An 11,072-nucleotide genomic window follows, 5' to 3' on the forward strand; every position below is an offset into this window, starting at 1 on the left:
GTGAACTTCCCGATTAAATTTTTTAAGCATTTAAGTGTGATTGAATAATTATGTCACTGTATCAAAGTTTAAATCTCAAGAAAAATGCATCAAAATATGAAATATTTAATTTACACAAAGCTGTCACTGCATAGTTAACAAAGTAGTGCGAATCGTAATGTGTGCGCAAATAGTAGAATTCACCGAATGCCTGATACTATACATGCAAACTTCATTCATTGATAGATCATTGTCATTTTAGAAGTATGAATCCTTTAAATTCTGAGATAAAAAGTCAGGGCTATACATACATGTATACGTAATACAAGTTCAACGTACAAATTTAGTGGTTAAAAGCAGAGGGCTAGAGTCGGTGGAATCGGCTTTTACGTTTCCGTTGGAAACACATGCAAATGGTCCACGTATTGTAGTCCTTTTTTAAAGGACAGCAACTTGATTTTTTTTTTTGGTGAGGGCGAGTGAGTGGGGAAACGTCTGATTGCACACACACACACGAGAGAGAGAGAGAGAGAGAGAGAGAGAGAGAGAGAGAGACTTCGATTGACTTAAAACTCGATTCTTTTCCAAATCTTGCGCACCTTACGAGAATACCTGTTGAACAGGTTTTCTATTATATTAACCAATCAAATTGGTATTCTTCACACCAGGTAAACAGGTGTTCGATCAAACTCGTGTTGTGATACCTTCAATAAATTCATTTATGTTCTTATTAGTCCCCTACCGGTTTTCACCGAAGGGGACTGTAGCTTTCCTCTGCGTCCGTCAGTCCGTCCGTCTGTCTGTCCGTCCGTCTGTCTGTCTGTCTGTCCCACTTCAGTTTTCCACACTTTTTTCTTTATGCGTTTGAGGAATAATATGAAATTTGCTGAACAGCTTCAAAATGTCAAACTACAGATCAAGTTAACACTTTTGTAGCGTCTGGTTGACATTTTTTCGAGAAAATTAATTTTTTTACATTCCAATTTTTTAAATACTGCATTAAAAATATTGGGGAATTGCATGAATATAGGCATGAATGACAGATTTCTTCAAGGGAAATTTTCTTGTATAACAGGATTTATCACCTAGGGAAATTGAATTCAAGAGTAATATTACCATTAAAACCTACTATGTTGAAATACCGTCTCTAAAACACTGGCACACTACACTAACACATTGATAGTTAATTATTTTTATGTTTTCTTTCAGATATAATTAAAAAATGGAAGATTATACACCAAAAGAAAACACAAATAAAAAAAATCCTGAGTCTGACTATGAGGTCAAAGCACAGGAACACTATCAATACGGTAGGCGTTTCCGCAACCTTGCGGTTTTTTCTGGAATTATCATAATCCTACTGCTGATTGGACTTGTAGTAGTGGGTGTAATGAAGAGGGGTGACGGCACTGAGGCTTGTTCATCTGGTCTTAACGTTGATCTCTCAGAACCAGAAGACCCCCCTATATTCCATGATCTAACATCTACAGAAGTCAAAGGCCTGATGGATTTTCTTTTCAAGCAAAATAATCTGAATTTAACGAAACCCGAAAAGATCACAGTGAAATCGTCCTATATCTTCACAGCAGAGCTCCATCTTCCCAACAAAGCAGATGTCGTTTCTTATCTTGCACGTGGGGCTGGACAAAAACCACCAAGACAAGCCCGGGTCATCATATTCCGTGGAGATTTGCAAACTCAAAAGATTATGGAACTAGTCGTGACTCCACTACCTAAACCAACCCATTATACAATATGGAAAGACGATATCCCTTTCCAATATCGACCCATCACGGGTCCCGAGTATGGTAAAGCTGTAGAAAGTATCACAAAGGAAACAGACAACAAGGCCCGGCAGCTTCTACTCAAGAGTTTCGGAGGGACACTCACAAACTGCGGTGATACATGTCTTTCTTATAAATACGTTTCTCCCATGTCTGTCGCAGTCAGCGGTCGTAATAGGCGTCTGTTTTGGTTCTGGATGTTCCAGTTTGTAGAATTTTTCATTCTTCATCCTATTGACTTTGCCGTTTTAGTTGATATGGATGACCCTTTGTTTGCAATTGATAAAGTATGGTACAATGATCGCGCTTTCAGTTCCCTAGATGTTTTGATGCAGCAATACAATGATAACAATCTGCCAAAGATGAAGATTTCATTCCCGGTTATGTCAAACTCACTTTTTTCCACCATGTACAGACGAGGCACAGAAGTTCCAAAGTCATCGCAACTTCCACCAATTTCGATTGAACCCAGTGGAAAACGATACAGCATCAAAGGTCAGCACGTAAAATACATGAACTGGGATTTCGACTTTAGGATGTCGAGTACTCGAGGCCCGCAACTGTACGACATTCGTTTTCAGAACGACAGAATTGTTTATGAAATTGGTCTTCAGGAAATAAGTGTATTTTACTCAGGGAAAACCCCCACACAAATGTTTTCAAATTTCTTTGATACCATGTCTTTAATAGGACCACGGGGTAAAAACTTAGTACCAGGCGTCGATTGCCCTTCTCATGCGACCTTCTTGCCAGCATCCCACGTTATGGAGATTTCCGAACAACAAGTCACTATTCAGAATGCATTCTGCCTTTTTGAGTTCAACACCGGAATGCCACTTCGAAGGCACCATGCGCCAATGTCATTCCATGGCACCTTTTACGAAGGTCTCCCTAACAGTGTTCTCATTCTTCGTTCGATCCTCACTGTGGTTAATTACAGTTATCTGATAGACTACATCTTCTATCACACTGGCGCTGTCGAAGTTAAAGTAGTCTCAATGGGGTACATTCTAGCTACCCCTTTTACTGCAAACGCCAGTAACTTTGGCTTTCAAGTCAGCGACAATATCAACGGAAACCTACATCATCATATGTTCAGCTTTAAGGTGGACGTGGACATTCACGGTACGGAAAACCGTTACAGAACATTGGATATCTCTACTACAGAATCTGCCAATCAATTCAATTCAGACTCAAACGCAAAATTTACTCAAGGACAGTTTGTGGTTTCTGAAAAGAAGACAGAAAGGGAAGCTGCTTACAAATTTAACTTCGATACTCCTAAGTATCACTTGTTTTATAGCAATCAGAAAAGTAACAAGTTCGGGGTTCCCAAGTCATATAGACTCCTAAATCGAGGAATGAGCAAGCAACTGTTGCCTGAAAATGTGGGTAACGAACCGGCCATGGCCTGGATGCGATATCAGATGGCGGTCACTAAGCGTAAGGAAGACGAGAGAACCAGTAGCACTATTTATAGTTTAATGGATTCTTTATCGCCAGTCGTTAATTTCGAAGAATTCCTTAATGATGACGAAAATATAGTTGATGAGGTAAGATCGTTTTTTTAACGTAAGAATCATCCCATGTACATGATGTGCATATACTAGAATAAAATATGTAAAACAGTTTTCTACATTTATAAGAATTAAAAAGAGTTTTTTTAAATTACAAGTACATGTCCTGTATGTGTTAACAATTTATGGGGATGTCAGTGAGTACTCGACTATCGCTCGGTCTTACCGATCATCGACTAAAATTTTCTTAGTCGGTTACGTGTGAATAGAATTTAAAAATATAATTTTTTTCCTAACACGGCAGTTTAAGGGCTTCATTTATATCAAAAAGAATATAAAAGCATAAAACATCAGAAGTTTTTAAAATGTTTTTTTTGTTAGTTTAAGATAAGATGTATGTGTCAGTAGCATTATTTGATTTGAAAAGGACCCACAGTTTCAATTACATGTATATCATCGAGTACTCGACTATCGCTCGACTAGAGCTTCGGATAAATCGAATAAGCCAACCGAGTAAAATTGACATCCCTAATAATTTATCGTTTTGCATTTGCAATGACATTGTAGGATTTGGTTGCCTGGGTGAGTATGGGTGTCCAACACATTCCCCACACAGAGGATCTCCCCGTCACCCACACACCAGGAATGGACCTCAGCTTCTTCTTGTTGCCATACAATTATTTCCCGGAAGACCCAGCGATGGGGTCACGTGACTCTGTCAGGATTGAGCCAAACATTTACAACAATCCAAAAAGTGGTGTTCGAGTTACCGGAATGAAGAGTGAGGATTTACAGTGTAAACCCCCTGTAAACAGTTATCAGCAGGCGGTGGAGGCGGATCCAAGCATTTTGTTTGATACCTCATAAGACCATGTTACTTAAATACTAAAGGTTTTTATATTCAGAAAGAGCGTGTGAATTTATCAACAGCGCATTTACAATATCTGAGCGCCATCATAAATGCACACAAAATAACGTTGCGACACTCAATTAAAAATCAAGTAAATAAACTATTGATATTTGTTAGAAATAATGCAATAAAAACATAATGCAGAATTGATATACACGTATAAACATTTTACATGTTTAATTGGGAACCTTTTCAGACCAGCGCTTTATTTTATGGTTTATATGTATTTTCAAATACAGTGCAGACAAATGAATACCGATTCTGTGTTATCTGCCAAATCGAACAAAGTAATATTGTCTTAGTTTTTTTATTAAAGAGAAAGTACGGCGCATTTTATCAAAAATCCGTCTTGAAAAATTTTCCGATCGGGTTCGGTATTTTGTATTACTTAAGAATGTTTAACCCTTTCGCTGCCACGTCAAAAAAGACGTTATTACGCTTCAGTGCCAAGCATGACGTTATCAAATTCATGTTTTGACGTAACAATCTGACACAACGCGCCGTACCATTTTTTTAGCGTTGCGGGATGCAGTTTTGTGATTAATTGATAATTTCTAATGTTATTATCGAAAACAGTGGCTTTTTATCCTTTTCTCTGTCATTTCAAATAAGACGTTACGCCATTCTTTTTTTTCTTCCTTTTTTAAGCGTCGCCAAATAAAAAAGAAATGTAAAGAAAACCACGCCTTTCAAAACAAATGAATTACTTCATTCATGATGCATGTTCCCAAGCTTTAACAAATACGTACATTTTTTAAAAATAATACCATCTATTTTATGCATATAAAATCGATGACTTTATTTTACGGGAAAGGGTTATCTTAATTTTGGTCGGGATCGGCCTGCGGCCTTCTTTTATTATTTAAGTCTGGAAGCTCGGGATCAACATCCTTTTCCAAAAGTTGCTGAATAGGAGTAGGTTGAAAAATTGTATGGGAGAATTTTTTTAAATTATATGCTGTAAAGTTCTTGCATCCGCCTTAAATATATATAAAATTTCATTAACGGATAGACAAGTTAATTGTGTTTTACATTAATTTTAATCTGGCGTCTATATTTTCTATTGATGGGGCCGGATTAAAAGCAGGGTGTTATCAGTAGGCACTAAACATATAATTTGTATTTTTTTTTAAAAATCGTGTTTTTAATTTCAAGTGAGTTATTGTATGTGTATTGTTCATTTTAATGAGCGGAAATGCCACCAAAAAACAATAAGCGGAATTGCAGACACCACGAGGGGAAGGGATCAAGGTCAAAGAGGTCAAGACCCGAGCAATCAGCTCCATCCACTGACGATCAGGCATCTCAGGAACCAGGTCCATCACGAAGCAGGGAATGCGCCATCGCAATAGAAAGTGAAGTTGTGGCAACCGTGAACCAAAGTTTGCCCCCAACACCTGTTCCTGCTTTAGCTATTCAATCAGGTACAAGCATTGGTGTTGAAAGTCAATACGTCGATAGCATTCATACATTGTTATCTAGCAATGTCTCTAACTCATTGAAATCAAAAATTATCAGTTCGTCATACATTGACATTAGCTTATTGCTTGATAATACTTCTCTGACGGAATCTTCAGAGAAAAGAATATTTTTTAATGATAAGGGTGAGTTGGTCACAAGAGAGGTAGTTAGGCCCAGCATAAAGATTCAATCTATCAGTAGATGGACAGATGCATTTTTAGTTTATGCAAGTATCTATGCTTCGGCCCATCCAGAATCTTTTCAAGGTCTTCTGAAATATTTGCATGACATTAGATTAGGGGCATCAAGATGTGGGGAGGGAGATTTGGGCTGGAAGAAATATGATGAACAATTTAGACTTCGCCGCAGTATCGATCCCACCAAACAATGGTCGAAAGTAGACTATGAGTTATGGTTGATGTTTATGACATCATCTCCGCAATCTAAAGTTACACTTAGCCCAAATAGCCCAGCATTTAACAAGTGCTATAATTTCAATTTCAAGGGAATTTGTGACAGACCGTCTTGTCAGTACATGCATAAGTGTATAAGATGTTCAGGGGCTCATCCACAATACCAGTGTCCCCTTTCTAACCATGTGTTCAAGGCCACAAATCGCCCCAGGGCACCATTGCAGGGACAATCCCAGTTTAGACCCCCTGTGTCACACCCAACACAAACCCCAAGACCACAAAGATATATGGGCCCTAGGAACTTCCCCTATTAGAACTAAAGTGTTAGATGAGTATTTACAATCATACTCAGACAAATATGCTGCTAATTATTTAAAAAATGGTTTTTCCAAAGGTTTTGAAATTAATTATACTGGCCCAAGGTTTCATGTGTATTCAAAAAATTTCAAGTCTGCAACTCAACACCATGATCATTTGATGGATAAGATAAGTAAAGAAATTAAGCTGGGCAGGATTATGGGTCCTTTTGACCAACTGCCTATTTCCAACCTTCACATTTCGCCAGTTGGCATTGTTCCAAAATCGGATGGGGGGTGGCGAATGATAACTCATTTATCCTACCCTAGTGATCGTGGGATCAATGACTTTATAGATCCAGATTTATGTACAGTTCAATATGCATCTTTTGATGGTGTAGTTGACATGATTGCCAGTTTGGGAAGGGGTGCCTTGATAGGGAAGATGGATGTTAAAAGTGCATTTCGTTTAATTCCTATCTATCCAGGGGATTTTGATTTGTTAGGCTTCTCGGTAGATGGCTCATATTACATAGACAAATGTCTTCCCATGGGATGTTCTATAAGTTGCAAAATTTGGGAAACATTCGCAACTTTTCTACATTGGCTGACACAGTTTAAGTCTGGGCTGAATACCTTAGATCATTATTTGGATGATTTCATTTTTGCAGGAAGGTGTGGAAGTCAAGAATGTGCAATTCTTATGTCTACTTTTAGTCACTTAGCTAAAGAAATAGGGGTACCACTAGCTCATGATAAAACTTCAGGCCCAACAACTAAGTTAATATTTCTAGGTTTTGAAATAGATACATTGGAGATGATTATTAGGATCCCAGAAGCAAAGGTAAATATCCTTAGGAACCTAATTGAGAGCTTTTTAGGTAGAGAAAAGGTTAGGTTGCAAGAAATGCAATCATTAGTTGGAATGCTGAATTTTTTCTCAAAGGCAATCAGGTCTAGTAGAGCCTTTATTCGAAGAATGTATGATGCATTTAGAGGGGTTTTTAAGCCACACCATCACATAAGATTATCAGTTGGAATTAAAAGTGACCTAAAAATGTGGCTTGTGTTCTTAGACCACTTCAATGGGGTAGCATATTTTCCTGATACTGTATGGGAAGATTCTAGCATTTTGCAATTATTTACAGATAGTGCAGGCTCAGGTCATTTAGGTTGTGGGGGTTACTTTAGGGGGAGTTGGTTTTTTCTACAGTGGCCAGCTCATTGGAACAACCAAGACATCTTGAGGGACATGACTTTTTTAGAGCTCATACCTGTAGTATTAGCAATAGAGTTATGGGGAATTAGGTTGCAACACAAAAAGGTTCAGTTCCATGTGGATAACCTTTCACTAGTAAGTGTCATCAATACCCAATCTTCCAAATCAAAAAGAGTTATGGAATTGGTAAGACATTTGGTTTTTAGACTTATGATGAACAATGTTATATTTAGGGCAAAACACATATTTAGCTTGGATAACAAAGTTGCAGATTCTTTGTCTCGCAAACAGTGGTACCGCTTCAAGAGGTTGGCACCAGAGGCACACACCAGACCAGACCCAATTCCATTAGAATTAGTCAACATGATTTACAGATTCAAATGAACAAATTGTTAGATGCTTCAATCTCCAGCAACACCAAGACATCTTATGAAACAGGGCTAAGATCATTTTTTAATTTCCGGAGAGAATTTGGGTACGAGATTTTATGGCCCCCACCACTCAGGGACGTTGTTCAATTTGTTTCTTATTTGTCACTTAAGAAATGTTCTTATGCTACGGCTAGGTCTTACTTATCATCCATTAGTTTTCAATGCAAAGTTCAAAATTTGGTTGATGAAACAAAAAACTTCCTTGTTCTGAAGGTTCTTGAAGGTATGAGAAGAATTGGTAGGTCTGCTGATGCAAGGTTACCTATAACCTTGGAATTACTCAAACAACTTGTGGAGACTTTACCAGGTATTTGTCATGATACCTATGAAACAAAGTTGTTTCGAGCTGCATATTTATTAGCTTTCTTTGGTTTTCTCAGAATAGGGGAATTTGCATTGTCTACTGGTAATGGTGTTCATTCAATATTGCAAGTGACAGATGTACAGTTTCAAGCTAATTACTCCAAGCTCTTGGTACTCATAAAAAGCTCAAAAACTGATCAGCATAGGAAGGGTGTTTCTCTGGTCATTGATAGAATTGAGGGAATTTTGTGTCCAGTAGCAGGTTTGATTGATTATCTTGCTGTTCGACCAAAAATTAAAGGCCCATTGTTCATTCATTTGGGAAAGAACCCTCTTACTAGGTATCAGTTCTCAGCTATTTTAGAAAAAGCACTTCATGTTCTTGGAGTTGAGGGACATTATAGGGCCCATTCGTTTCGTATAGGGGCAGCCACTTTAGCATTTGAGGCTGGGTGCACACAGGATATTATAATGGAAGCAGGCCGTTGGAAGTCTAGGGCATATAGGACATACATAAGATGTCCTATTGGTCAGATGTTAAGAACAAATAAGATGTAATTTTTAAAAGTAATCAGGTTCAATACTTATTCTTGCTGGAATTGTAGAGGTCCCTGAAGTTACAGTGTGGTGTGTGGGCTCATCTATTATCAAGAATGCTATGATGGCATCAGTATGCAGACCGGGGGGATCAAATCTAGGACTGGATAGATTGAATATGAATATTTGGTGGCAAGGATATTCAGGTTTGAAGTTTTTGGAGCTGAAAAGAAAGCTCTTTTTTCTAACACAATATGAAGAATCACCAGACTACTTAATTATTCACTGTGGGGTGAATGATATTGGGGCTATTGATCTGTTTTCATTAATTCAAAAAATTAAAACCCACTTACAATTTATTAAAGTTCAATTTCCACAGTCCACACTTGTTTGGTCACAGATGCTTCCACGAAATAAATGGAGGTATTCTAATGATAACAAAGCAATGGAGAGATGCCGTCTCAAGGCCAATAGGGTAGCTGCCTCATCAGTTTTAAAATTGGGGGGTTGTTACATTAAGCACCCTGATCTGTTGAGAAACATGTCCCAATTTCTGATGCCTGATGGCGTCCATCTCAACGAGTTAGGAAATAAGCTCTTCCTCAATAATTTCCAAGGGGGATTAGAATTCTTCCAGTCGCAACTGGGGCAGGTATATCCTTAAAACTTGTTCCAGAGAACATTGGTTCGTGGGGGCTTTTTTCAGTTGCTTGGGTGCTCCCCCATGTGTGGGATGACTGCGAACTATCCTTTAATTGTTCGCTGTCATGTGGCGCTTGCGCACACCAAAGCAACTGAGGCCTATGTAAGCTTTGTATTATTGTGAAGTTGTCACCATTGAACTGTGAAGGGGGGTAAAATGCTAAACCATTTTGTTTGTAAAATATTTGCTTGATGTGGATTCACATTGTTTTGTGCATATAACTTACATTTAAATAAGTAACCACCCGCGGTTTACCCGGGGTGGCCATTTAACATATGTTGTGTGTTGTATAAATTTTGATGCATTTGTTGATTTTGTGTGGGTTTGCCCAAAAGTTGTGTGTTTATTGGCATCCCACAAAGTAATATGCCACGGCCAATGTTCGCCAAATAAAACTATAAAATCACATATCTTGTTCTTATTTCCTTGTATAAATAATACCATCTATTTTATGCATATAAAATCGATGACTTTATTTTACGGGAAAGGGTTATCTTAATTTTGGTCGGGATCGGCCTGCGGCCTTCTTTTATTATTTAAGTCTGGAAGCTCGGGATCAACATCTTTTTCCAAAAGTTGCTGAATAGGAGTAGGTTGAAAAATTGTATGGGAGAATTTTTTTAAATTATATGCTGTAAAGTTCTTGCATCCGCCTTAAATATCCCGCCCACCCTTTCCCAATTTGTTTAGGAAATAAAGTTTTCAATGCAGATATATGCTTGTTTTTTGTTTTTTTGCTGCTGGCTTTTCCTTTGTTTTTGCAGATTATAACATTGGAAGACGTATCTATTGGTTCTTTTCAAGAAATGTCGTGGCATAAGCACTGATGTGGCGCTTGCGCACACCAAAGCAACTGAGGCCTATGTAAGCTTTGTATTATTGTGAAGTTGTCACCATTGAACTGTGAAGGGGGGTAAAATGCTAAACCATTTTGTTTGTAAAATATTTGCTTGATGTGGATTCACATTGTTTTGTGCATATAACTTACATTTAAATAAGTAACCACCCGCGGTTTACCCGGGGTGGCCATTTAACATATGTTGTGTGTTGTATAAATTTTGATGCATTTGTTGATTTTGTGTGGGTTTGCCCAAAAGTTGTGTGTTTATTGGCATCCCACAAAGTAATATGCCACGGCCAATGTTCGCCAAATAAAACTATAAAATCACATATCTTGTTCTTATTTCCTTGTATAAATAATCACTTTCCTATCCTGTCAATCCTTTATTATAATCCACGCGTACATGTGATTGTTTATCATTGAAATTGTAATTAGTCTATAAAATCTGACGTATATATCTCTTATTTCTTTGTTTGCATATATAAATTTCACGATAAAAAATATATCTGATTAGAGAGAGAGAGAGAGAGAGTTTAGTAGGTTGGCTTTAAAAAGTTAATAAATCATCGGATTGTTTTTTCTAACCTTATGACATGCAATGCAAACTTAATCATGTTTGTCACACCAGAGTTTCCCTCAAATTGTGAAAAATGGAACCAAACATCTTCAGTTGATGCA

At 37.7% G+C, this 11,072-nt stretch overlaps 2 protein-coding genes across 3 annotated transcripts; both read left to right on the forward strand.

The window, feature by feature from the left end:
• The first annotated feature begins 1,188 nt into the window (after positions 1-1,188).
• LOC128162365 (putative amine oxidase [copper-containing]) lies at positions 1,189-4,563 on the forward strand. The gene is made up of 2 exons (XM_052825526.1): positions 1,189-3,316; positions 3,848-4,563. The coding sequence occupies exons 1-2, from the start codon at positions 1,202-1,204 to the stop codon at positions 4,145-4,147; spliced, it is 2,415 nt and encodes an 804-aa protein (XP_052681486.1). The 5' UTR covers positions 1,189-1,201; the 3' UTR covers positions 4,148-4,563.
• Positions 4,564-4,947: 384 nt separating this feature from the next.
• On the forward strand, positions 4,948-10,719 carry LOC128162482 (uncharacterized). Of its 2 annotated transcripts, XM_052825711.1 has the most exons (3): positions 4,948-5,614; positions 7,871-8,317; positions 8,919-10,719. In XM_052825711.1, exons 1-3 carry the CDS (start codon positions 5,386-5,388, stop codon positions 9,512-9,514), a joined length of 1,272 nt encoding a protein of 423 aa, XP_052681671.1. In that variant the 5' UTR covers positions 4,948-5,385; the 3' UTR covers positions 9,515-10,719. The 2 variants fall into 2 exon arrangements, with proteins under 2 accessions (XP_052681671.1, XP_052681670.1); XM_052825710.1 differs by lacking the exon at positions 7,871-8,317.
• The last annotated feature ends 353 nt before the right edge of the window (positions 10,720-11,072 follow it).

This window comes from Crassostrea angulata, chromosome 9, assembly GCF_025612915.1.
Source record: "Crassostrea angulata isolate pt1a10 chromosome 9, ASM2561291v2, whole genome shotgun sequence".
In the NCBI taxonomy this organism is placed as follows: domain Eukaryota; kingdom Metazoa; phylum Mollusca; class Bivalvia; order Ostreida; family Ostreidae; genus Magallana; species Magallana angulata.

Bases quoted from the DNA above. Each gene is read 5' to 3' on its own strand.
- LOC128162482 (XM_052825711.1), top strand. From the start codon at position 5,386: ATGCCACCAAAAAACAATAAGCGGAATTGCAGACACCACGAGGGGAAG. The intron at 5,615-7,870 runs GTACAAGCATTG...TCTCGCAAACAG, and splicing joins TGCTTTAGCTATTCAATCAG to TGGTACCGCTTCAAGAGGTT. The intron at 8,318-8,918 runs GTATTTGTCATG...CTGGAATTGTAG, and splicing joins ACTTGTGGAGACTTTACCAG to AGGTCCCTGAAGTTACAGTG.
- LOC128162365 (XM_052825526.1), top strand. From the start codon at position 1,202: ATGGAAGATTATACACCAAAAGAAAACACAAATAAAAAAAATCCTGAG. The intron at 3,317-3,847 runs GTAAGATCGTTT...ATGACATTGTAG, and splicing joins ACGAAAATATAGTTGATGAG to GATTTGGTTGCCTGGGTGAG.